This window comes from Oreochromis aureus, linkage group 10 (genome assembly GCF_013358895.1).
Source record: "Oreochromis aureus strain Israel breed Guangdong linkage group 10, ZZ_aureus, whole genome shotgun sequence".
Lineage (NCBI taxonomy): Eukaryota > Metazoa > Chordata > Actinopteri > Cichliformes > Cichlidae > Oreochromis > Oreochromis aureus.
The window spans coordinates 9,590,782-9,617,997 of NC_052951.1; the positions used below are offsets into that span (position 1 = coordinate 9,590,782).

The 27,216-nt window shown below is 40.4% G+C and overlaps 1 protein-coding gene across 4 annotated transcripts in view; it reads left to right on the plus strand.

Annotated features, from left to right (window-relative positions):
* The window catches only part of LOC116313120 (roundabout homolog 1-like), an 81,638-nt gene that overhangs the window by 41,767 nt on the left and 12,655 nt on the right, over positions 1 to 27,216 (plus strand). Inside the window, exons 1-8 of one of the 4 annotated variants that reach the window (XM_039618821.1) lie at positions 11,817 to 11,840; positions 15,948 to 16,105; positions 19,591 to 19,711; positions 21,128 to 21,266; positions 21,378 to 21,508; positions 23,920 to 23,928; positions 24,166 to 24,290; positions 24,393 to 24,564. In XM_039618821.1, coding sequence (XP_039474755.1) covers positions 15,986 to 16,105; positions 19,591 to 19,711; positions 21,128 to 21,266; positions 21,378 to 21,508; positions 23,920 to 23,928; positions 24,166 to 24,290; positions 24,393 to 24,564 — 817 coding nt within the window. In that variant the 5' untranslated portion in view covers positions 11,817 to 11,840; positions 15,948 to 15,985. Of the gene's footprint in view, positions 1 to 11,816; positions 11,841 to 15,947; positions 16,106 to 19,590; positions 19,712 to 21,127; positions 21,267 to 21,376; positions 21,509 to 23,919; positions 24,029 to 24,165; positions 24,291 to 24,392; positions 24,565 to 27,216 lie in introns of those variants that run through there. The other 3 variants (XM_039618820.1, XM_031730691.2, XM_039618822.1) reach the window with 3 other exon arrangements.

Consider the following 27,216-nt stretch of genomic DNA (forward strand, 5'->3'; position numbering starts at 1 on the left):
GGCAGAGAGCTACAAGGCTTGTTTGAACTCCTGCTGTTTGTGCTTGTACATTTTTAGAAGAGTTATCTCTGGCTAAATTTGTCGCTGTAATGAAGAGCTACATGGATCAAAAAACCAGCAGGATCAAGATTCATAGTTTCTATATTTTTGAGGTGGGAATTATTTGTACACACTTTTTTTTTTCAAATTCAGTGCAGAGAGTCATTTTTTGATTGGCATTTCAGCTTCTTAAAATAACTAGATGGAGAAAGTGGATCCTTTATGTGTGGAAATATTGCAGCTACTTGTGTCTCCACCTCCACTGGATGATTTGCTTCAATTAACTTTTTTTTTTCAGTATTTTACCCAGACCACCATCTATCTGTAACCTCAGTAGAGTGAAGCATAAAAATAAACTTTAATTGAGTCTGAATACTCTGCAGACTCTTTTAGTGACAATGATTTGCAAACATATTACTTTGTCAATCAAAACGGTATTACTAATGCCCTTAACGTTTCTAACAAAACATATTTTCGGCAAATTAGTACTGTGAAAACATAATTTCTAGGAGACGGGATTGTTTACTAAGCGGAATCCTCCTGTTATTTCCTCGGGGATATAAGTTATGGCACAAAATCGGGGGGAAAAAAGCTTCTCATGCACAATATTTGCTGAGTTTATCAGAAGCAACAGCAGTTTCTTGGGAACATGGAATAACTGGGTAAGTATCAAGTTTAATGGTAGCTTCCATGACTGCATGAACAGAGGAAAGTTAAACCTAAGCAGTTTTATTTTTTTTAAAAAGAAAAAAAGCTACATGACCCCTTATTAGTTAAAGATTAACAAATAAAAGAATAAGCAAAAAAACCCTTCAAGTTAAAACATTAATTTTCAGGTTTTTATTTGAGATATCAGACACTGCACTGTGAAGCATTCTTTTTGCTTTCGTGTTCAGCAGTTTTCAATTCATTTTTTTGTACCCCCCTTTTTTCATAGATGGAGTAGAGAGACACTGAAGCAGAGACAAACATGAAGCCACAGTGCAGTTGTGCGGTTTACTCTGGTATTCTGCAGACACTGGATCCATTAGGAGGGTTTGCTGGGTTGGGGGTAGGAGGTGGGGGGTGGAGAATGCACAACAGAGCTGGAAGAGAAAATGAGGAAAGCTCAGGCCTAAAAAAAAATAACAGGGAGGAAAATCTAGCCTTGCTGAAAGACTTTACAGCAGGTTTGAAGTAGAGGAAAAGAAAAGAAGATAGGGAGGAACAAAGCCCTGGGAGATAGTGAGATGGCTTAGAGGAAACAAAAGGAGATGAGAGTAAGTGGAGATTGAAGTTAGAAGACAGGAAAACACAAGGGGGGGAATGAAAAGTGATGAGGGTGTATGCAAGGGGAAGACGGAGAGATGAGAGAAGGAGAGCTGGTGGGCGGCTGATTCAGCTTATCTTTGCGATGATGGGGAATCACAGGCACATGGCAGGACCTGCATAAGAAAAATCGCAAATGAAGAATGTTTGCAACTTTCGACATCACATTACAGCAAAGTGCCATCAAGAAATATCCAGGTGTGAACTTGCCTTAACCAAAATTGCTAATGACTCACACCACTGACCCTGTTTTGGCCTGCTAATTTGCACACACGCAGTTAGGTGAGTCACCTAATGTTAAAGCAGAATAAATACAGGCATTTATTTCAGCAGCGCTTATTCATGGGATACCTCACCCTAATGAAAAGGCAGAATATCTGCATGCACACTTAGTGATCTTTCCTGTGGTGCCCAAATTATACCCTCCTCCCCTGTCATCGCCAGAGCCTTGCACACCACCGGGTGGGAGTTTCACAGTATTGGAGGCTTGGAATACCTGGAGGTTAGCGTCTTCCGACAGCACGTCAGTCAGTCATATTTAAGTGGAATCAAACATCGATGGATGAGTGTCTGTAGCCACGGGGCTGTAAGTAGTGTTTGTGATGGAGAGCGAATGACAGGCATTCACAGCATTTTCCAAAGCGCTTCATGTAATTACAGACAGTCCTCAAGGATGTTCTTCTGCTCACTTTGTTCACTTTCGTACGAACATTCCCACATGCAAATGTCCACTCTTCCCAATTACTCCTCTGACCACGACATCAAACAGAATGAGCTATCAGAGACGAGCTCTGCGAAGCGTTCCAATATTAATTTTTTTTTCTTCGTATAATCACGTTTTTTCTCACTCCCTTTCCATATCGTTTTGGAGCCTTCTCGCTTTCCCCTCCCCCACACCTATCCATGGACTCCAATCATCAGAAAGACAAATTACCCATTGGGCTGCTCTTTTAGCTGCGCTTTCTGTACAATAATCAATTTGAGGTTGAGGGAAAGGAGAAGGCTAGAAAAACGTGAAATTATTCATCAGGGTCTCTCAGTAGCGGGGTTGAAGCGGTGCGGGGGATGGTAGGGGCTATGTTGGCCTCCACGAGAGATAATTAGGAAGAAGACCAGAAAGCAGAATTAAGGGGAGGACTGCAGGCCACAGTGAAGGCAGGGCGGGGGGAGACTGAGAGTAGTAGGTGCAGAGAGCAGTTTGTCGGGATATTTGGAAATCTTGAGGTGGTGTTTGGCTTGTTGTCCCAGCAACAGACAGATACACAAGGCAGAATGAAGGCTAGACAGCTGCGACTAGTGATGAGTGAAGGGGAACTGCGAGGAGGAGGACGAGCTATGAGGGGAACACGGCTTCGAGTTAGCTTCAGTTAAACGAGTCAGGAGAAGAGGATAGGAGCGAGCAGAGAAAAAAAATGAGCCAGGCTGTGTCTCATGACAAGTGTTTATTCAGAGTCCTCTTGTTTCCTACCAATTAAGGGGCTGGGGGCCGCTTCGGCAGAAATCTTCCTGCTCATCTTCCCTCCTGTGCTCCATTTGCAATTTTGGATCATTTAAACATCTTGACCGTGGATGTTTACATATGTGTCTTTACTCTTCAAGTCTACCTGTCTGGCATTTTGACACATGTGCTTAACATATAAATGTGTGCGTAATTATCGCTTTCATGTGTTTAGTTATCCTTTGTGTGTTTATCTCACGTTAATTACTTGTATTATCTGGAAACCTGCGTTTGCTCTGTTCTTATCTGTACCCTTCCCCGTGCTGCTGCAATGACCCAATTTCCCAAGAGGGATCATTAAAGTTTCATCTTTCACCCCTCATTCATTTCTCTTCCCATTCATTCCTCCCTGGCGCAGCTCGGTCCAAACCAAACAAGCTTGCCGTAATACCCGATTTCTGTTCCCATTCCTACTCTAAATTACTGGTTTTTAGACTACGCCATGACTTGAAGGGCTTCTAAGTGCCAAAGACTACTGCTCCTAGGCTGTTTTTTTTCCCTTAAACCATTAAGAGGGCGTAGATTTTATTTGTGCATCACTTATCATTTATTTAATTTCTGATGACCTCTGGCAGTTCATGGTAATAAGGTGTTTAGATATTTATGTTTATCCAGTGCTATTTTTTTTTGGTAGAAAGCCCTCTTTCCAGAAGAATAATTTTTTTAAAGAGAGAAAAAAAAGAGAGAAATGCTTGCAAAGCATGACTGAAGCACCGATGCTTGCCAGAACATCCTATTATCAATATCTGACACCTGATACGAAGCACTAAATGCATGTAAATCAGCCAATCATTCTTTTTTCCCCCACTTTGTGCTGCATCTTTTCACACATCCTTCAGTTACGCGGAAATTATCGATGGTGCGGTGTCAAACTTTGCGTGTCTTGAGTTCGTGTAATTCTGCTATCACTTCATGCAGTGTCAGCATCTTTGCATGTTCTTAAACCGCAGTTTCTCCTGGTTGAATGAAAGCATGGGCTCGGGTGTGTTGTGGCGCTCGGTGCATAATGTATATCTGTCAGTCACTGTAATATCCTCTGGAATATAATGCTGTAGTCTCAAAATATTTGCGTGAACACCATCCGTTGTTCCATCTCGTACTTTTGTCTGATTTATATTGTGCTTTTTTTTTCTTCTCTTTTCTTTTTTTCTGGCACACCGCAGTGCATTACATATTTGCCCACAGCCTCTTTCTCTCCTGGGCCTTGAGTTGTCTCTCAGATTGATGACGAGGGAGAGACTAGGGCACCTCGGGGTACATTAAGATGCAGAACATAGCTGTAACTATGAATGTGTATATTGCGTGTGATTTGTGTGTGTGTGTGTGTGTGTGTGTGTGTGTGTGTGTGTGTGTGTGTGTGTGTGTGTGTGTGTGTGTGTGGGAATGCGTGTGTGTTTTAACACATAACTCCTGCATATTTTGGCACCTGCCTCGCCATAAAGCAAACAGTGACTACAAAGTTGTCTTATCCAGTGCTACACTGACTATACCTCTTTGTTTCTTTGTGTCTATATCTCCGCTCTCCTGCTTCTGTGTCTTTGTCTGGCTCACTTTTCTCTTTGTTACAATACATTGCCCTCCCCACTACCAGCTCTTCCTGATCCTCCTCCTCCTCGCTTTGTGACCTAGGTGCACTCCTCCCTTGGAGCATCTCTCCTGGGTTTTGCACTTTATTATTTCCATCTCTACCCACTTTGTCTTCTTTCACAAACAAAGGCCAGGTAGAAATTAGGCTAGATACTCATTTAAACAAAGAGTTGCCCACTCAGGGTTAGATTTATGCTCTGTCTGCAGGGTGTAATTGCACATACCCTAAACTTTGGCCCTCTTTTCTCTTTGTGTACAGTTCATGAAAGGTGCTTATTTAGAAATCAAGCTAGCCCAAGGAGATTTTCCACACACAATTCTAAGGTCATGCTGCTCAAACAAAGGTTTCTATGGGCCAAAATGCTGGAATACATTTGTCTCAAGGTCTGACTACTGTCTACTATCCAATTCTTTTGTTTTGCCAAACAAAGCCGGTAAAGTCTTTCACACCAATCTCTTTCCTTCAGGGGGACTCATTGGCCCTATTAGTGAAAAATCTGCAAATGTGTTTTTGTGTCTGCGAAAAAAATTAATTGACATACTCGCACACGTACTTACACGGACGCCTCCCTCCGCTTACCACATTTTATCTACTCGTTAATGTTCCCAATTACTCTGTCAAACACTGCCAACGTTTTGCAGCGTGGCACGCTTATTGAAATGGTAATGCAACCAACTCAAAGTGAAAGTCTTTCATTCGCTGACTTCTAAGTGGATTTATTCATGACAATTTACTGTTCTCATGCAGGATTACACTAATGAGAGGGTTAAAGGGTGGTGTGTGTGTGTGTGTGTGTGCGCGTGTGGCTTTTCTGCTTTCATGTGAGGGACTCTTGCCCCAGAGAGAGAGGGCCACTCTTCTACTGCCTCCAGTTCTCTCCATTATTCAGAAGAAGAGGACTTGATTGGGTTTTGTACCATTTCCATTCTCACTGACATGCATTTCCTGCTTTCTAAAGGATTCAGGTGTTTGCTATTGCTGTCACAATTAATAGTTATGTTTATAGAGGTTTTTTTTTCCTTTTGTGAGGTTTTATATGCTTTATATCACTAATGAGTGTATATCCTGACAGGCTCAATACAAATCTCAGTAAATTACATCACACATGGAATAGGCTTCAGGAGTAACAAAGGAAAGCTGACTTGGGACCGTACTGAAAGCCATCTTCTGGTAAGAGATGCAGTTCCAATAAGTAGGTGTTTTTAGGTGAGATCTCAGCGTATAGATCATTATGCGTTGCGTTGAACAGTTCCCGAGTTTTCCACCCATCTAACCAGACTCCTGTTTTAGCTGCATTATTCAGCTTTATATTTTATTGTATTAGCGAGTGGCTATATTGATTTATTCCATTTGGTCTAAAAGCGCTTGGTGTGCAAAGTGAGTGCTATTTCCAAAGTAACGGGTGAAAAGCACAGACACCACCCACATTGTTTAGACTTCTAAAAGATTAATTAATGCAAGGCTTGCATCACTAGAAACCTGAAGTAGTGCTTCATCCTTGCAAATAAAAGACTGCAGGAAAATAACGGTAACCTCATACCTTTAGTAGATTATATTTCACTAACATGTTTCATTGAACGCTGCATTTTCACAATTATTATGTGCCCTAAGGAAGGAAAACGTTCCCTGAATGCATTTGCACTTATTAAATTGACCAAACTGGGTCTGATTTATTCTCTGTTCATTTATTTTGTCCAATACAATCTTGATTTAATTAAATGGCACACCTTGGCGAAAATTAATTAAAAAATACTTGAAAATAATTAGCTTGTTTAATAATTGTGTGTATTCAGTGCCTGCAAGATGAAGCAGCATAATACAAATAATTTTAATTTAAAAGGAAAAGTGCGGGGCAATCCCTTTTGATGACAGGAAACCGTGTTGTAAAACTGTGGGTTTTCACATTACTGTGTCATTTTAAATCTAAAGGTAGTTATTTCTCATGTCACTTGGGCACTTGGTGTTTATTTTGCAGGGCTGTAACACATTTTTTATACCTTATAATGAAGCTATTATAACAATTTATGAAGTGTATATACAAAATAACATTAGAGATAGGTATATAATCGGCACATCCTGATTATCACTATTGCAAATTACATCATTATACCATTAGAGCAGAAACAATAGTTATAATGCAACATACATTTAGGTGTGTGTTAACACACAACCTCCACCAGAGTTGATGTCCCAGCAAATTCAGGTCAGACCATAGTCTGACCATGCAATTTCATCTACAGACCACAGTTAGCATGCTAAATCAGTTCACGACAGCACAATTACAAAATGACTCAACAAGTATGTCTTACTTGGAAGGACTGCCAAAAGAAGGCCTCTGCTCTCTAAAAAGGACACGGCAGCACAAGACTTGTGGAATATTTTCCTTTGCACAGCACATGAGCATGACACCTCATACTGTCAAGTATAACTGTCAAATGTAACTGTCAAGCACAGTGGTGGAAGGGTGATGATTTGGGCTTTTTTGTAGCCACAGGACCTGAGCACCTTGCAGTCATCGAGCTGACCATGAACTCAAAGTCAGATGTGGGACCATCGGTCTGACAGCTAAAGGCTGGCACAAATTGTGTCATACAACGCAAGTGATATCCCAAGTGCAGCAGTATTCTCCACTGTGAAGTCATCTGTCTAACAGCTAAAGCATGAACACAAAAGAAGTCATGCAAAAGAATGATGTTGCAGAATGATCCCAAGCACACTATCATATCAAAAACTGAATGGCTGAAAAAATACAGCGAAAAAAAACGTAAAAGTTGTTGCTGTGACCCATTTTTTGTCAAGATGTCAAAGTAAATGAAATGCTGTGGTGGGAATTTAAGGATGAATGCCCCTGAACTTTAACTGAAAGAGAACTGAAAGTGTAAAGAAAAATGGGCCAAAAAAGGGGGTATTACCAGATATAAAATTTATGGATTGTACTTCATTTTTACTAGGACTGCATCATCCTTGACTTGATTGTAAGTTAGCTGCTTAATTAAAATTTTAATTAAGAAAATATTTCTAGTCATATGGGAAATTACATGAAAAATCAGTGAGAACCTCCCACCTGATCTCGTCAGGATCAGCACTTCTTTCAATCTTTTTTTATTTAGTCCGAAACAATTGCCAAATGATAACTGTCAGATTATTTTTATCCAAGAAGTTAAAACCACATTAAAATAACGTGAATGAGTGATCACTATACAGCCCATACAAAGGTGTCGTTTCCACATTTTACTTTGACCTTTTGCTGACGGCATGAGAAAAAGTCCAGTCCAGTCATGACATCAGAAAATTATGCTTTCCCAGCTAATCTTCATGCACATGTGAGTCATAAGCTGAACAAAGTCAGTCCCCATAGGAATTTAACTTGAAGAGTCAACACACCACCTAGTGTTCTGACAAAACATGATAGATCTGTATACCTATACAGGTGGAATTTTCACAAAGATATTTGCCACAAAACAACTTACTGCAGAAATCAGTCATTGTAAGAACTGGAGGAACCTGTGGACCTATTTAATGCCTTACAGCCAGAGCTAGTTTGCAACAAGCCAACAGCAGTCACATCCTGACTCCATAAAATCTCTTTGAATGCTCTACTTTTTCTATTTTGATGCCAACAAGGCACACATAATAGTACACTTAATAGTACACTGCAAATCCAACAAGAAAGTCCCAGCAACATACTTTACTACTGCAATAGCATCAGCAGTGCCATATTTGGCGAACGTCTATGATAATGTATGGTGCCTTGTATTATTTCTAGGTGTTGGGGAGGAAGATATTCATCTAGACACAATCATTTTCCTGACTTTGTAGAAAAGAAATACCCAGATTATACATCATGTGACATCTGAAAATGAAAACAGGCTGACAGTACAAACTAACAGAGGTAGAGAAATAAACTGCATCAGAGCAAAACTAGAAGGCAAGAAGACAAGGCCACCCCATTGGTGCATTAAAAAAAAAGAGAGAGACTATCAAAAAATGGATGGATGAACCTGTATCATGTTTGTTTTGACAAGCCAAGTATGATATATATACACACACAGTTGGTATGTGTTTCTTGTATGTATTGATGATGAACATGTTTTTTTCTCAACCAAATATATCCAAGTCAGTAATTGACAACTCTACTAACCCTATTAGAGCTGCTCAGCCTCTGTTTCACCCAGCTCTTCTGCCACTTCACTAATTCTCCTAATCTTCTTCATGCTCGTCTGTCTTTTCATATCTCCCCTCTCCTTATTTTCACTGCAATGCTTTACCTCTTAGAGAGGGATGGGATGAGTGAAGAAGATTAAAATAGAGGTCACGCAATCCTTTTAGCTGGTTTTAATATCTGCTCCTCGAATGATATGTTCTGCACGTACATCAACAGGATTAGAGTGTCAGAACTTCCAAGAACTGATGAAGCAGTGCATCTATCCCTGAACGCACATTCACATGGCACCATGGTACACATCCCCTGCCAGGATGTAGTGCTGCTTAGCAGATGATATGTTTGTCCAATTTGCACATACAATGTCTTTTTTCAGTTTTTGTCTTTTCTTTTATACATATGTGTGTTTTAAAGAAGAGAAAGAAGCAACATTGCCAGCATTATCATTCTCTAACTTTAGGATGTATTGAGGCATTACAGGGTCGTTCTCTGAATCTAAAAGATAAGGACAGCAACAGAAAAGCAAAAGTTCAGTATTAAAAGACCCAGTAAATATTATAACAAGGAACTTTATCTTATGAAGTGAGCCACAATATTGAGTTAATTGGTTTGCCAAACAAAGATAGATATATGGCCCTGTGTGCAAGAAAATATGTTTGCCCTGGGACCGTTTTTTTAAATAATGATTTCATTGTGGAAAATGAAATTCAAATTGGGGAGCTCATGGAGGACAAGCAAGGAATTTTTGTTAGTTTATGAGCAGTATGCACTGTCTTCTAGATGCTTGTGTTTATTTTACAAATCTCCTGTGGCATAGTTATGAGACTGAGCTCATGTATGTATTCTAATTTGTATGTGTGAGACCCTTTTATTGGATTTGCTTGGTTGCAATTCGTATTATGTTATTGGCTTTGGTGGGTGCTTGCAAAGGAGAACAGGGCCCACTGGACCTCCCGTGTGAGAGTACAGTATGTGTTTGTTGGTCTCACTCTCCCGCTCTCTCTCTTTTTTCAGTCTATATTACCAACTATTAGACATGAGCTGCGCATATTGGTTTCTCTGTGAAGCAGCTGTTTCTCTCAAAGCTTTCTGCCTCTCCAGACTAGTTTTTTAAGAGCAAGGAGAAGAAGAGGAGGAAGTGGTGGTGGAGGAGGGTGGTTCATGGTGGATAAACACACCAGGGGGTGGGGGTAGCGAGAGGTCAGGAGATAGATTGTGAGAAAAGCCAAGGATTTCATATCTGCTGGGACTAAACGATAGCTGTATTTTCAAGGTTAGCTTTGGGTATTTATTGCATGCCCATTTTCGAGTTGCTGCTCTGTGATATTTTAGTCAATAAGGGCTGGTTTGTATTTGAGCTGAAACAACAAGAAACATTTTAAGCACTGAGCCGCATTAAAATTTCACAATGTCAGTTCTTATTTTTGGTTAATATTACTTGCTCTTATAATATTGTGTTTTTTGTGCGGTCACTGTGATCAGTGCCAGGAAACAGACAGAACCACAATACTGCTAAGCATCTGCCTCTTGCCCTTTTCATTTTAGTATGTACACATCACAGAGAGGCTGAGGCTGATCTATAGTAACAGCTTAGCATTTTGGGGACCCAAATGAACCAATAATCAGTAGAAGGTTAAAAGACAGTCGCTACTATCTTACTATTTGAACTGTCCTACAAGTGACTCCTTTACAGTGGCCCTGAGAGGCCAAACGGACTGGAGCTTAAGAAAACACCAGCAATAAGAAAAACACTGCAAAAGCACACAAAACACAACGGAAATAGGAAAAACGACAACGGAAATAGACTTTGTGCACCTTAGCATATGCTACTTCTGGTGAGGAAACTCCTGTATAGCGCTTCGTTTCCGGTGTGATATTCGCTCCTTGTTTACCGTCGGGTTTTCCAAAACAAGTCAACCAAATGGATAAATCAAGTGGCGATTTACATTTCTCAAGATGTCTTGGGCATTTACCGAATATATCTGTAAATGACGTTCATTGACTTGTCAATATTTTTTCCCCCGCGCCTCAGAGCAAAAGAGAGAATGGATTCAAATTCTATATTTCTCAGTATTTGTATACAGTTGTCCCTCGTTTATCACGGGTGTTATGTTCTAAAAATAATCAGCAATAGGTGAAATCCATGAAGTAGACAACTTTATTTTTTACAATTATTATAGATGTTTTAAGGCTGTAAAAGCCCTCACTACACACTTTATACACTTTTATCAGACAGGCATGAACATTTTCACACTTTTCTCTCTTGTTTAAACACTCTCAAAGTTCAAACCTTTGTAGAAAAATAAGTCCAGTATTATAGAATGAAACCAAAGATCAAGCCCTATTTTCAGGTCCAGATCATCAATGAATTAGAAGTCCAATTTTTTGTGCGATGGTTATCTTCTTCAGAGTCACACTGCTAGCAATCGACGTAGCAATGCTGTACTGTACAGGAGAGATGGCACGGAGGAGATCAACAATGGTCTACAGCCGATCAGGACGCAGAACACATGTGTTGTAAAAAAAAAAAAAAAAAAGCATGCAAAATTGCACTAAAAAAATCTGCGAAACAGTGCAGCCGCGAAAGGTGAACCGCGTTATAGCGAGGGACCACTGTGATTTTGAAGGTAAGTCACAACATACCCTTCATAAATATAAATGTATAGAAACCCTTACCAGCAATCATTTTTTTTTTTTTTTTTGTGGCTTTTTTTCACGGTTTGTAGACATGCTGTGTAGGTGTGTACTTCACTAGCTGATATTGACATAACGGGGGAAACCTTTGACTGTTGTTCACCTGTAGTGTGAATGCTGAACATTTGCCTGTTTAAATTTTAAGAACTGTCACTATACAGAGATGTGCTTCTGAATGTGAATGATGTGTCTTCTGATTTTGTAATGGAGTTCTGCTTGTGTTGAGTGATGTAAACAACCAATCAAATTGATCAATTGATTTTTTTTTATGACACAGCAATGGTGAGTGTTCCCACCCTCTGTTCTTTGTAACTTAACGTGATCTTTCCGTTTTCGTGTTTTGGACATGATTTTGGAGTCCATCTTAGCAGTAGCGACTGACCGCAAAATAAAGCTACCAGAAATGTACAACCCTACATCTGGTCTTAAAACAGGAATTTAGCATTTTCTTGTGCACAGGGTCTATTGGAAAAAACATTTTCAAAAGCACAAGGGAAGTGTTTCTGGGGAGACAATAACCCAACGGACCAGTTGCAGGAACCCAAAACATGGTAAGTGTGTTTTATCATGATTCATATAATACTGATGACGGATTTTTAGGCTAATAGTTAGGCTAACACACTTACCTCTCATCTTTTCTTTCCTCACAAAACCGATAGATCCTCCACTTCTTTTAAGTGTCTCCCAGCGTAATTTTTAGCATATTTTGGTTCCTGCAACTGGTCCGTCGGGTTATTGTCTCCCCAGAAACACTTCCCTTGTACTTTTGGAAATCTGTTTTTTCCTATTTCTGTTTTCGTTTTTCCTATTTCTGTTTTCTTTATTCCTATTTCCGTTGTCGTTTTTCCTATTTCTGTTTTCTTTATTCCTACTTCCGTTGTCATTTTTCCTATTTCTGTTTAGTTTTTTCCTATTTCCATTGTCGTTTTTCCTATTTCCGTTGCGTTTTGTGTGCTTTAGCAGCGTTTTTCTTATTGCTGGTGTTTTCTTAAGTTGCAGTCCGTTTGGCCTCTCAGGGCCACCATACTCCTTCCTTTTTTTCCTGTTTCAGTTTTTGTACCGATAAATTAGACTTTAAGCTAAATGGCTACTAGCTAGCTTTGTAGACTATGCAGTGATTTTTTTTCTCCTTTAAGTCTTAACAAAAACAGCAGTTGAGCATTACAATGTTAACTTAATATAAAAAAAAAAAACATTACATATTAGGTCAACTCCTTTGACGAGTAAGGAATATAACTAAATATCTTTCTAGTAGTACGTTGCAATAGGCTATGAGGGCAAAGTGTTCTAACAAGATATAAGATTTATGAAAATACACATCAACCAGCTTTTAGAAATGCCAAAGTGTTCCGGTTTGTTTTCTTTAAAATACTAAAAAGGACATTCAAATGCATTTTTTTTCTCCAATATAACACGAGGTGAAATCTGATTTTAACCATTTTAAACCATCAATGTCTTAAAGTAATATTACTATTGACTTTGGGACATAAAAGTTATGTTTTATCACAATAGCTGTGCAGCTGAATCTGCAGTATGCAATAACTGTTACTGCTACAGGATAGCAAATAGTAAATCGAGGAGTAAATTGAGACCGTGACCACAGAAGGTGTATCTGGCTGTCGTATACAATGATAGTGTGATAAGGTTACTGTCTGTGGCATATCTCAGGCCTGTCCTGATTTGAACGTATTTCTTTGGTCTAGTTGGACTCTATAGAGAGGATTATTGGAGCCCTGCTACAGTAGGCCTTTCAAGCTGTGGTTCAGGCTCCAGAGGACTAACAACAAGTCAGACGCTGTCAGATCCCAACTAGTGAGGCCAAGGGCTGATGCTTTGAAGTGGGCTATGCGATTCTCATCTGGAGGGATCAGATGGAGGCAGAAAAGAAGACGAGGAGAGGTGCAAAGCTTGAGCTAAACAGGCAAGCTGGGTAGGCCTCAGAAGCTGGTGAGGTGGTTTTCACTGAATCAGGCCTACATGGATGCTACATACCATCAAAAACCTACGAAATTCCTGTTCATTATGCAGCTTGTGAAATAAACAAGTATGATTTGTTTTTAAAACTGGGTGCAGAGCCTTAAAATAGATGCAAGGCATGTACAAAGAGAATGGAAAATCAGATTACACTAAAAGTTTTTAAAGTTGGCAGGAGGACACAAAAGAAATCATAATAGTTCTGGTTCTGCAATCAAAGCATGCTGAGAAAAATATATGGTAAGAAAGAAGGTTTAATTTGTGCTGATTGTTCCTTGCATAATTCTTCAAATCCTCTTTAAATCAGTATGCTTTTTCTTGTATTATTATTATTATTATTCTCCATGTAGCTTGGTCATGCAAATGCTGCTGACTTGGGAAGATTTAAGGCTAGACAGTGTTGTCTAGCCTTAAATCTTTAAATCTCTGAGCAACATCACTCCCAAAAGGTAGGTTGTCAGGATATGCTTCTAGATAAGCAGAAATTATATTAATTGTGTGGAGCCAGTAGATGACGAGAGAAGACAGTAATGCAAGAAAACACGAGGATTTGACGACTGTCGAGAAACTGGAGAGAAGAAAACAGTCTAAGTATGCATAGTTTAGGTTTGGAGATCACAGTACATGCACTGGTGTATGCTTTCATGGTTTTTACTTGGGCATGCATAATTTCCTATTATAATGTAACAGGCAGATACTTTTTCCAAACTCAGAACATAAACAGTCAGTTTTACAATCACAGCTTTTAGATTATCTGTGTGCTTACCCAGCACAACAGCATAACATGGAAAAACTAACCAGTTTCTCCTTGTTCACACACACACATACAAATGTGTGCACACTTACAAAGACATTCCTTCCTAACCTTCGTATGCTCCCTCTGATTTTAATCCTTATCTCTTCTTGCCTTATTTCTTATGCTAACTGCAATGCTATCACTGAAACTGAATCTTTAACAAAGGGGTTTATGGATGCAGTCCAGGATTTCGATTTCTGTGAAAACATTTGGACCTCACACAATAGTAAAAGCAGATGTGCAACCCACCATTGGAATTAAACGATAATATCAGTCAATCAGTCAACATGCACGCACACAGTGTGCACAGAATTATGACGGTCTCCCTTTCTTCCTGTCTGAGGTAACCCCAACCATGTTTTTCGCGTCCCACGGGAAGTGCCTTTTATCATGCGACATGGTGGTGTCGGCGGCATTGGGGAAGGGGTTGGGGGGAGTCGGGGAGTGGGGGTGAGGTGGGGTGGGGTTGTCAGACAGCTGTTTCCCATCAGCACTCAGTCAGGCGGTCACAACCCTCCTCAGAGGATCAGAGGGGCAACGCAGCGAAGTGAGTCTCAGAGATATGCGTGGGCCAAAATACTTCCAATTAGAAGGTCATCCCAATTTGTTCTCCCATATCCACGGTGCTTATCAGGCGTCTCGGGCCCACTCAGTGTTGTGCACAAAATACGAAACCAGAGGTGAACGGGTTGTTGCTGCCATATGGGAGTGATTATGCGTTTTCCTCATTGTTTCCTGTCTTTTCACCCCAGCTCTACTGAGTCTTGCTGCTCTGCTTGGTCTGCGTTGGCTCGGCTCCCTCGGCTTGTTTCAGGTTCTAAGCCCCTCCTGTAATTTAAGACCGGGAATGCTTAACAACAGTCACTCATGCACAGGCGTCTACATTAGCACATGTTGTTCACCTCATCATTGGCAAAAATGTGCTCACCGATATGGAATTAAAGTTGTTTTTTATCACAAGAACTTACTTTTCGTTTCTCTTCTACATATCCTAATTTCACTTTTATTCTTGCTGTAATTTTGCAAATGATAGCCCCATTCAATATGATGCAGGAAGTGCTGCAAACACCACAATATAATGTCTATGGTGGAGACAGGAAAGAGCTCTCTCTGACCACCAGAATTCACGCTGGAGTAGATGCGAGTTTGCTTTGTCTCCGATACAGCTGGTGGCTGGAAGATCTTTTTCTGCACACAAACTAGTCGTTGTGGAAAGATGATAAATTGCTGTGGTAGCTTTCCGCCTCCTGCTAGTGTAGGCTGCTGGATCCCACCTTTACTACAGAGCTTTATATCTTCTCATCTTACTGTCAGCCATTAAAAGAACCAACTTTCTCAGCAGCTAGTCTCAACAGACCCTGCTTGAGCGAAGGAGTAGTCCCATGAGGGATCCTGACAGGCTGATAAATGAATACAATTTAGATGAGTGGATAATACTGTACTAATATTATCAGATTACTAACAGTGTAGCTCTGTAAATGTATTTTTGGTAGGTGTTTGTGTGTCACTGTCAAAAAGTGGGATTGACAGAGCTAGTAAACAATCAACTGAAGCTTGTAAGGTTGTGTTTTTGACATGGGAGGTCAAGTACAAAATATCCCACTGGTCAAGCTGTTAAAGACTTGGGATCACAGCCCAGTTCTACCAACAAAAAAAGGTGTTAATATTGTTGCCAAGAGCAAAAGTGCAGCTGAAGTCCAAACTATAAAATTTGCACCTTAAAAATAATAGCCGCTAATGCCACATCACAAAAGTCATTGAAATAGACTGTTTGACATACTAAACACAGCCCCACTTTAAGACACCAATGATACGAGGAAGTATTCACCTTTTTTACATCATTAAAGTCCTCTCTGTTTTCTGTTCTGCTTGTCTGTTTGTTTTCCAGTCTTACGTGACGAATTTAGGCAGAATCCCGTTGACGTTATGGTCGCAGTGGGTGAGCCTGCGGTCCTGGAGTGCCAGCCACCCCGTGGACACCCCGAGCCCACAATCTCCTGGAGGAAAGATGGCTCCAACTTAGATGACAGAGATGAACGCATAACAGTAAAAGCAGCTATTTTGATCTCACACATTTCAACTAATGATAATTTATTCTGTTGTTGTTATATCATTATATTCATGGGAAAGTGCAAGTCATTACATTGGAGATGCTAGAACGTTGAAGTTATGTGAAGAACAAACTTAGACATGAAAATTGGTGGGGTTCAAAAAGCCTTTCAGTGTGAAATTCTGATGCTTAGTTGCCTTTTTTGTAACGTTAACATACAAATTAAAGTTCTGCAGGAATTTGGAAAAGCAACCCTGTGAAGTTGCAAGATAATTTTCTTGTGGCCACTGAAACCTTTTCTGGTTCTCATTACCAAAAACGCTAGTAGGAATTTTGGAGAGATGATTTATTTGGCTCATACAAAACCTTAACCACTGAGCAGCACATCAGGAAAAAAAGCAAAAGTGTACATTATACTGTACAGGAAGGAACAGCATCGTGTGCTAATGTGAGCTACTGTATTGATGTATGGTCTTAGTCTAATGTATTAGGTCATGTGGCACGCGGCAGACAGCAGTGATTTTCCTTTTCATGCTTTTGTATACACTGAATTTATTTTGCATTTAATGGCTTCCTGCTCCTTTAACTTGAGAACAGAATCTGGTTTCAACAACTCAGATAGCTGTGTGCGTGCGTGTGTGTGTGTCTGTGTGAGAGAGCTGATTTGTTTATTTGAATCTTCTCTTCCATGCTCCCAGGAACACGCAGGAGATTCAAAGCTCATGTTAGTGTGGAGTGACAGGTAGAGCATCTCTGGGGGACTGTGATGGACAGAGCAGCTATCTCTGATTTAAGAAGAGGAAAGGATCAGAGCCAAGGGGGAGGCTCCTCTGAGGGAAATACAAAGGCTGCTTTTCCCTTTGTACTTGCTACGTGCCTGGCTTCGTCCTCCCTGATCATCTTTTCTATATGGAAATGTGTCTTTGCCATGAGTGTTCTCTCAAAGACATTACTTACTGTACAAAGACCAAAGGAGTCTACCATAAGTGATTCATGGCTACTTTAAATCCTTTTGAGTGTTTCCCTTGTGGCCTTTAGCTGTCAGTTATTAATAGTGATATGCAGATCAAGTTGTGAGTTAACAGTTGGATTTGATTTTATGGATTTTAATTAAAAAGCTGAGTGTCTTCATTGCAGGAAAATGCGTACACATCACACTAAGGCAGCTAATGTGTTTTCCCTCAGGGTATCTAAGACTATGTAAAAAGGAAATAGAAGACACCGAGGCACAAGAGGAAGAAAAGCTGAGGTTTCAGTGTCCGAGATGGAGGACTCACAAACCACATTTTCATTTCTTTGCAGTGGAATTTTTGCTAAAAATGAGGAGCGGTCAGTCGAGGAAATAAAAAAGCTCTCAGTCTACTCTTTAATCAGCTGCTAAAGTTACAAGTGCAGTAAACAGAAAAAAAGTTGCAGAGCATAAGTATAACATTAGCCAGTGGCAATGGTTAGATCATCTTTAGCAACCCTCGAGAGAGACTTGCAGCAAGGGGTAACTTGCAAAACCCTTTCTCCAGGATTTAGGTAATCTCAATCAGCCAAAGTCAGTAAACTCTTTGAAATGGAAACATGTAGAAAGAGAAACTAGACCAAATAAGAAATCTTTTAACTGACATTGCACTAGTTTGAAAAAGAGCCTGTGGTATATGTGTGTGTCACCCTGAACTGGATAAGCAGTTAAGAAAATGACTGGATGGATGGGTTATTCATGAATCATTCACAGCAGCTTAAACACCCCCATTGCCTTATGTTTTCAGTGAAGTACAGAACGTTTTATTTTAGTGGCTATAATGTAACTCCAAACATCCAACCCTAATCCAGTGAATACTGACAGGAATGGCTGAATCTGCAATACTACTTCCCAAATTCCCCCACGTGCCCCCTGTGATTACCAGTGGTTGGCAATGTGCATCTCAAGTACACACAACCACAAGTCACCCCGCAATTTATTAAGTCTTCCTCTTAAAACCGCATGATTTACAACAGATTTGAAATGGTATCCACTCTTAGGCCACTCTTGGTCTTTTTATTTATTTATTTTTTTATTTATTTGGTGGACAGTGTGAGCCGTTTGTGGTGGAAGGTTAGCCTGGAGGAGGCTGACTAATAAATGAAAGGCTGCTGGTTTTATCCCTGCAGCAGCGATTTAATGATGTATTCCATCTGTAAGCTGGAGAGTTGAGAGTTCCTACGGAGCCAGGTGCTGTCTGGCATGTTGCTGAATTACTCAATGGACGCAGCTCTGTAGGCAGCCTTGACCTCTGAACTCTGTTAAGAAATGGCAGCGCTGTAGTGTATGCTGTGTCCCTAGCAAGAATGCATGAATAGTTTGATTCCATGGCCCAGTGTGAGCAGGGAAGAAGCAATCTAAGAGCATAATAACTGGGCTGAGAGTTTAATTGAAGTTGATGCCTGGTTTCACATGTCTGGTTGCAGAGAATGGCTTTGTGTTTGTTTGGAGGTCAGCATGTTTCCCTTCTCCAGTTTCTCATCTACTCACTACTGCTCTGCTGTCACCTCTAACACTAAGCTGCTGCATACTATCAGTAGAGGATCTCACATTCAAAGTACCTCAAAGAAATGGTGTGTGGAGGCGTGTGGTGGACAGAAAAGGCTGAAAGCAGTGGGCCACCCCAGTAGCTTACCTGGTAGATCGCGGATTTCTCATTGAGCCCGAGTCCTTTTCTGCAGAGCCTTGGGTTTGAATGTAGGGTGGGCCCTTTGCTGCATGTCATTCCTTCTTTCTCTTTCATGCCTCTGCTGTCTATCTCGACTACATCTACCAAATAAAGAAGAAATGCCAAAAAAATAAACATGAGTGGAATATATCTGCCATCTTTTTGTTGTATGTGTGGGTGTGCCTGTGTGTGTGTGTGTGTGTGTGTGTGTGTGTGTGTGTGTGTGTGTGTGTGTGTGTGTGTGTGTGTGTGTGTGTGTGTGTGTGTGTGCGCGCGCGCACGCATGTGTGTGTAGGTGTGTGTGTGTGTGTTTGCCGATATGCTTAGAGAAAAGTTTGGGAAAGGCAAAGTAGGCTGACAGAACATCTAAGGAGCGTCTCTACAAAGAGGCAGTCCCTTTGTTCCCAGGGTTCTCATGTAGTGCTAGATATGAATTATGTAATTTCATAATGGGTGACCTTCTGTGCAGCTTGAAAGGCAGTGAAAATTCTATTCCTAAGCAATAGAGAGCCAGATCGATGCACACAGGCTTACACAACACCATGCACTTCTTTTTAAACGAAGGACAGTCAAAGATGTGACGATGCAAAAGATGGAATCATACTTTCAAATAAACATGTCACAAAGAAAACTTGAGCTGAGGCATATTTTATCACAGAATACACAAATAGCAGCCAGATTATTACACGCTTTATGGATGTGATACTCTGTTAGTAATTCACGAACACGGTACACATACAGATGGTGAGATCCTCCACAAATACAGCTGTGCAAATATTGATTTTTTTTCTGTTGTCTTTTAGATTCGGAGTGGCAAACTAATGATCACCAACACCAGGAAGAGTGATGCAGGGAAATACATCTGCGTTGGAACCAACATGGTGGGAGAGAGGGAGAGTGAGATTGCCGAACTCACGGTGCTTGGTAAAATATGCAGCTTTTTGATTGCATTTCACAATGTTGCAGTACTTCACTTAGTCTAAGTACTTCCAGTTCTCAGTGCCTTGCCAGTCCACTGTATAAGGGTTTTTTCACTGGGGTATAATAACCCATTAATTATTTTGATTATGCAGCTCTACCACCCAGTCTACCAGCTTTAGCAAATTTCCCCGCTGAACATGCACTGAACATCTAACAGTGCTACATCTAATGTTATAACCTTTCAATATAAGAGCTCCCTATGGTACTGTGCTTCTTCTACTGCCGCCTCCTGCTTCTAGCCTCTATTCTCAATCCCCCACTTATTTTCCCAACACTTTCCATTAGAATAGAGCTCTTATCTGTACCACATCGTTAGATGGCCTTGGTTCAGGTTGCAAATATACAATGTAGTGGCTCAAAGAGCCTGTCAAATAAATGTGGAAAATCCCGCTGAATGCGGGCTGTACAAAATAAATGGCTTATGGAGATAAATATATGATTATCTATAGAATTTCTTTATGTTTCACAGTCATGTCAAACCTGATTTTATTGTATTTTTTTTCATCCCAGCAAATAATAATTTATCCTTATTTGGGTGAACGGTTGAACCACTGAAAAATAAAGTGCTGATTATAAAAGTTTGTTCAAAACTCAAATGTACCTCAAATGATTTGAAAAAGTCATTAATGTGAAGGACTTTTTCAGCTTGTTCAGAGGGGTTAAAATCAGATGACTTTGGAAGAAAGTTCATGACAGCCAGCATTTCATGGTCTTCTACTACAATAGGCCTTGAGAAGCCATAACATGCATTAGATCCCATTATTCTGCTGTAATATGAATCGCACTGCACAAGCATTTGATCTTTTCCCCAGTGTTTTGTAGACAGCTACTCATTCTCTGTGACTGCCATGAAACAGAACATTTCACAGAACTTTTGCTGGTTGTAGTCCTGCTTTCTGTATCTCAGACAAGTTGCTTTCCATTTTTTAACTTTTGCAAAACTTAATGTATTGATGTTCTGTTGGTGTGCATAGTCCTCAGTCCAGCCATGATATGATGCAGAGGAAGCTCCTCTTTGGTTAGAATAACAATCTGACTTCTGACTTCTTCAGCTGTTTGAACACACTGTTTCCCACACAGGGTACTCAGTAATAAACTCTCAGCCATATTTATAACAGGCGAACAATTGCAGCGAGTTGATTTACTTGAGCGAGCCTTTGATGAGTAGATTAAATCAGTCTGAGTGTCGTCTGATCCCTGCTTCAAAGGATTTGATATGACACAAGACTTCTTTCCATTTTTATCAGCTTTTCAATGCAATCTTATACTTTCTGAGCCCACTGTAGGTGGCACGCACAAACACAATAAATTTGATCCTGTAATGATGTTTGTCCCTCTTACTGCTGTGCTGCCCTATAGAGCGTCCGACCTTTGTGAAACGGCCCAGCAGTGTAGTGGTGCTGGCAGAGGAGAGTGTGGAGTTCAGCTGTGTTGTCCAAGGAGACCCTGTTCCCACTGTCCGCTGGAGGAGAGATGATTCTGACCTGCCTAAGGGCAGGTAACACACAAAAACCCTCTACATTCAGTAACTGACCATGCAAACATGGTGTTTCCACTTGTTCTTTCATCTCTTGGGCATGTGTGTGTGTGTGCATGTCTGTCCTGCCAGCAGATTTGAAATCCTAGAGGACCATACCTTGATTGTTCGCCAAGTGACCTCTGCAGACGAAGGCTCTTATACATGTGTGGTGGAGAACATGGTTGGGAAGTCTGAAGCGTCTGCCACGCTCACTGTACATGGTCAGTACAACCCAGCCTTCACACTTAATGCTCTACAATCAAAGCACCTTCTTCTCATGTATATGCAGTCCACATATTTTTTTTCAAGGCCTCAGGTTTCATTTTAATGGATGAGAAGTGTTTGCCTAAGAGTTGTTCCTAACAGGAGACCTAATCCTGTGTCATAGTGTCACAAATTTACCAAGAAATGACTTTTACATTGCCTGGGCGTTCAGCATGACCACGCTTTCGTCATTGTGCCTTCTTGTACCGAAGAATTGTTTTCTAGTGTGCGTTTGTCTTAAGGCCTGAGGGTCATATAACAACAGCTAAGAAGACATAATAAAAGTTTGTTTGTGCAAACTAAAATGAGCATCAGAAGAAAATGTACGTGACTACAGGAGCTAAATTAATTTGGCCTAAGCTGTAATGCCACAATGACACCCTTAAGTTCTTAAATCAGCGACAGGAAATAGGCAGTGAGATATCTCTCATGGTTGCACATGCAAACCAGTACGCATAAATACACACATACAGAGAAGCAGTTGGTGACATATACTGCAAAGACAGTAGGACTTAATTAAAGATGAGCTGGTTACATGCTGAGGACTGACATGGTTCCAATTACATTGTCTTCCTCCTCCTCCAAAAACCTGAGAAAATGAGCATCGGGGGGGCATAGCTAAATTTGGCAGACAATAGAAAAGACCAGGAATACAGCATTTGATGTTATATTACTAGATTAAACAGATAGTTATCTTAGTGAATGCATGTTTCATATTAAAAAAGAAGAAAAAAAAGCCTAACCTCTGTATAGCTCAAATCATAGTCACAGCCCTAACCACAGAATCATTTTTACTGACCTAGAACATTTGGTTGATATTAAACAATTGCCATTATAAACAGTTGTAGTAAGCCAAGGAGCTTAGTCATAATAATTTTGCACAAGTTCCAAGTATGACATTGTTCTGGACTTACTAAATTAATATGTATTTATTCTGCCTGTATTACCTCTCTCTACTTTTCTCTCTCTCTCACTCTACTCTAGAGATGTGGATAGATATGGCTATTTATAGAGAGGGTGCTTAAGCCACGCTTTACCACAGTCTCCACAGCAGTGTAGCACTGTAGTTCCAAAAGCAGCTGGTTAGCAAGCAATTCATTGCACTATAAATCTAGCTTTGACATCTTAAGATTTCCAGTTTTTCCCATCTACAAATGCATGTTTGTTAGTGTGGAAATTTTACAGCTGAGGTCCCAGTAGCTCCTACTTTTTCCCTCTATCCAGACACAATGCTTCATCCGCATCTCACCCTTTATGAGTTTTATGTCCTCATTAACCAATTGTACTTCTGTTAAACTATGCCTCTAGGCTAGCTGGCTCTGACTCAAACCGGCAATTACATGTGTTTTTCACACGTCACAGCCAATAAGTCTGCTGCACATAACTGGGGATAGACAGCCTGCTTTACTCTTTAACATCTGTGCTTTTCTTCCATTTCTTTAAGGAGACGTTGTGGGGGGGTAACCTGTGTCACTTAGCTGTGCTCATTGAGAACATTAATTATATTTTAAAAAATGGTCAATACATCATACATCACACTTCATAAAAATAGAAGAGAAATAACTACTAACTTTGAAATGCTACTAACCACAATGATGAAGAATAACTGGAAGGATTACTGAATTGGCCTAGTGTGCACAGTGCAGGGTACCGAAGGGGCCAATGAGTTCCTAAGTGAGATCTTTTCATTTAAAGTGACCAACAATGAAATCAGTAAAAGATATTAAACAACTAGCTTTCACACATGCACTTCAGCTTTTCTGCATATTAGCGCAAATGTCAGAAACAGTCCAATCAGACATTAAATAGTCCTCAACCTATCATGTGTCCATATGATGTCCACTATTGCATTATTTTGCAGTGTGAAAATAGCTTGTATTACAGTCTGGTGAAATCACAGTAAGCAAGGTTGTTCTTCTGTCTGCACGCTCTACCCACACAGCATCATCACATAAAGCAGACAGAGCATTTCCTAAAGTAAAGCAGGTCGTCTCTTATAGGGCACTAACAGGGAGAAAGTGTAACTTTGGACACCTGATGTGAACTAGAGAGAAACTAAATGATTGCAAGCTCATGAACAGCCACAGAAATACACAAACCAGCCACGGAGAGACAGAGAGAGGAAGGGAAAGAGATAGAGAACAACCACAAGGTGAAGCAGAATAATAACAAAGCATCTCTTTGACAGTTTATTTTGGATGTCTTGCATATCTGACCAGGTGCCTACAGTTTCATAACCCTTACATGAACTGTAGGAAAAAAAAATATTTTAAAACTGTCCCTGCATCATTGCAATTGTGTGTGCATTGTGTGTATTCACCCTGATTATTCATTGCACTGCTTTTTTGTGTGTCTTTTTTCCTTGTAGTCAATACTGGTAAGTTGTCGTCCATCCCTCATCCACCATCAGACAGCAACAAGAACTCATGAGTCCCTGTCACTGTCCTATCTTCACTGTAATTCCATCCACCACTACAGTATGTAATTCATGTTATGTGTGGGTAAATGAATAAAATATGTAAAGCTTTTCTCACACACACACTAATGTTATAATGCTGAGAATGATACAAATGTGTAATGCTGACAGGTAATTAGGACCTCTCTTCTTCTGCAGTGCCCCCGGCTTTTGCCATTCGCCCCAGGAACCAGGTGGTGGCAGTGGGCAGGACGGTCACCTTCCAATGTGAGGCTACTGGCAACCCGCAGCCTGCTATTTTCTGGCAGAGGGAGGGCAGTGAGGTGAGACTGACCCTTAGTCTGTCATCACACTACTAAATCACTGCACAGTGTAAATAAAGAAAATGAATGGCTCTCTAACTCTGATCTTCATCTCCCCTCTAGAGTCTTCTCTTCTCCTACCAGCCACCGCAGCCCTTTAGCCGGCTGTCCGTCTCCCAGATGGGCAGTTTGACCATTACCAATGTTCAACGTACTGATGGCGGCTTTTATAGCTGCCAGGCTCTTAACATCGCTGGCAGCGTTATTACCAAAGCGCTGCTGGAGGTTACAGACTGTGAGTAAAAGGAAGTGGAGATGGAGGGCAGAGGAGGGGACTTTTATGTAGCTCTTTTGAAGTTTCATTCTTTTGTCTTTTGGCTAAGTGGACTACTTTGTGGCAGCAGTCTTGTTTTGTTGAGCAGGTAAATTAAACTACAGTTTTATTTTGGCTGCAGACGGCAGTAATATGGGTGTGGTGGTTTGCCTTGGCTTCTGTCAGGAGAGGGATTTTATGAGATATTGTTCACATGTTGGGCTCAGAATAGTTGGTTTCTGCGGTGACTGTCTATAAAGAGTGTCTGTACTTACAGCGCTGTGCAAAAGTTTTGAGCCAGTCCTCAGTTCTTTATATTTACTTCCAAGGGGCCAGAATTTCTTATAATTTTTTAAAGTGGTTTTGAGGAGTACCTCTGCAGTAGTTGTAGTAGCAGTAGTTTTTTCTTTTTTGACTTTGGCTGCTTTTCCACAGTTAGTTTTATATTTTCAGATTAACGCTTATTTGGTTATTTTTATTTATTTGTTGTTAACTCAAGCAACAGTATCTGTAAGTCAGATCCTTTCACAATGGGGGGAAAATCCAGCAAAGACCTGACACTGGACCTAAAAGATGCATCTAGCTCTTCAGCGGATCTGTCTACTTTTGGATGAAGCCTCACCAGAAATGATCTCAGTGGAATGGTAGCTGTCAACAAGCCGTTCTTAAGGAAAGGAAACAGGGAGAAGAGGCTGAGATATGCCAAATTACACGAGAACCATACTAAAAATCAGAGGCAACAGATGCAATGATGAATCCAAATTTGAAGGAGGTGCTTAGGAGAGGTACAACAGGAAGCGCTTACAGCCATCTGTAAAACATGGTGGAGGCTCTGTCGTGGTTTAAGTATCTTGTCAAAATGGATGTACTTATGCAGAATATGTGCCATCAGATTTTGATCCACCATGCAAAACCATATGGACAGTGTCTGATTGGCAGCAGCTTCATTTTTCAGCAAGACAATGATACCAAACACACTGCCAATGCAACAAAAGCATACCTGGATAGAAGAACTTGGGATTGTCTTGGCAATGAACAAAACAAAAGGCAGGCAGTATCCAAATAAGAGCTTTTTCTCATCCAAAGAAATAGAGCTCATAGATCCTAACAGTCATCGTAAGATGTGTTAAATTGTAAGGTAAAGACTCTACTTAAAGACATTACAAGAAAGCTTGCCTAAGACAGTTCAGGCTGTGTTAAAGACTAAAGGTACTCATGTCAAATATTTTAGCTCATTAGAATTGTACAAACTGTACAAACTGTTTGTTCCATGTACGTTTGCACGTTTCAATAAATTGCTTCATGTGTTTCCGGTTTTCCCAGCAACATATAAAGAAATGTTTTTTGACTCAAGACTTTTGCACAATACTATATAAATCTTCTCTTAAAGAAACATTTCCTAACCTGCAATGGTGCAGTAAATAGTCTAAATAAAGATGGCTGCACTGATCATCATTAATCATTAGTTTGCCTTAACACAACACAGCACAGACTGATTTATTGTACTCTGTATTTTGAGTTCAGTATATGTTTTCATAGAAATCTGAGGGACTCTCATCCAAACTGTACATGATGAAATAACTATGCTGATTGCTTTAAAAAGCAATTTGAATGTGCTCGGAGGCCTACAAAAGTAATTGCAGACACAAGTAATTGTGCACCTGTGTGGTGATGAATAACTACTCATACGTCTGTGTGAGTTCTATGTACGTAAATACATTAAAGAAAATAATTGCTTCAGTTTTGAACAGACTGGTAATGCATCTACAAATTGAGTTGATCAGTGCAGCTCTGTCAGTTGTCGTGGACAGTCTGCTGCCCATACCGATAATGTGTCCTGCAGCCACCTCGGTATAAAAGTGAGAGTCTATTCAGTAAAAAGGAGGTGGGCTGTTCATGGGTGTTTTTAGCATTTTTTCCAGCAGCCTGCACAGCTCTACACTCTCACTTGCACATTTTTTTCTCTCCACTCTCCCCTCCCCTAAATTCTATCCATCCTACCACACTCCTCTCATCCCCATTTAGAGTAGTGCATTTGTATGGTAATAACTGGTTCACATTACCTCTGGCAGTTTTCAAGGCACGCTTCCATCACCTTTTTTGGAGTTTTTTTTTTTTTATTTTTTATCTAGAGCCCCTGCCCCATCCTGGGTTTTTTTAAAATGTAAGAGAGCGAGAGAGTCTGTTATCTAAGTTAGACTGTTATTAGTTGGGCTTTGCCGACATGATTGGATCCGGCTCCAGCAGTACCTACAACCCAATGAACGATTAGTTGCTCTCCGCTGGAGGGGAAAAGTTGATTTCTTTTTCCTCCACTGCCTGCGCAGCCACCTAAGCTTATTGTTCTCCCTCTTTACCAATTTACCTCTCAATATCTTCCACATCTTATCTGTCTTTTGTTTTTGTTTTTTTCCCAGGCCTTCATTTTCTCAACTATTCTCAGTTCTTATTTTTATTTTTCTCTCTCTCTTTATAACTTTAACATTTTATGAAAATGAATTCCTAATCTCAAATTCTGTAATATACCACTGGCAATGACACTGTTGTAGAGAGGAAAATGCAGAAAAGGGTTGGAGGGGGAAAAATGTCAGCTAAGATCTCACTTGTCCCCCAGCCACTGCCCATATATATATA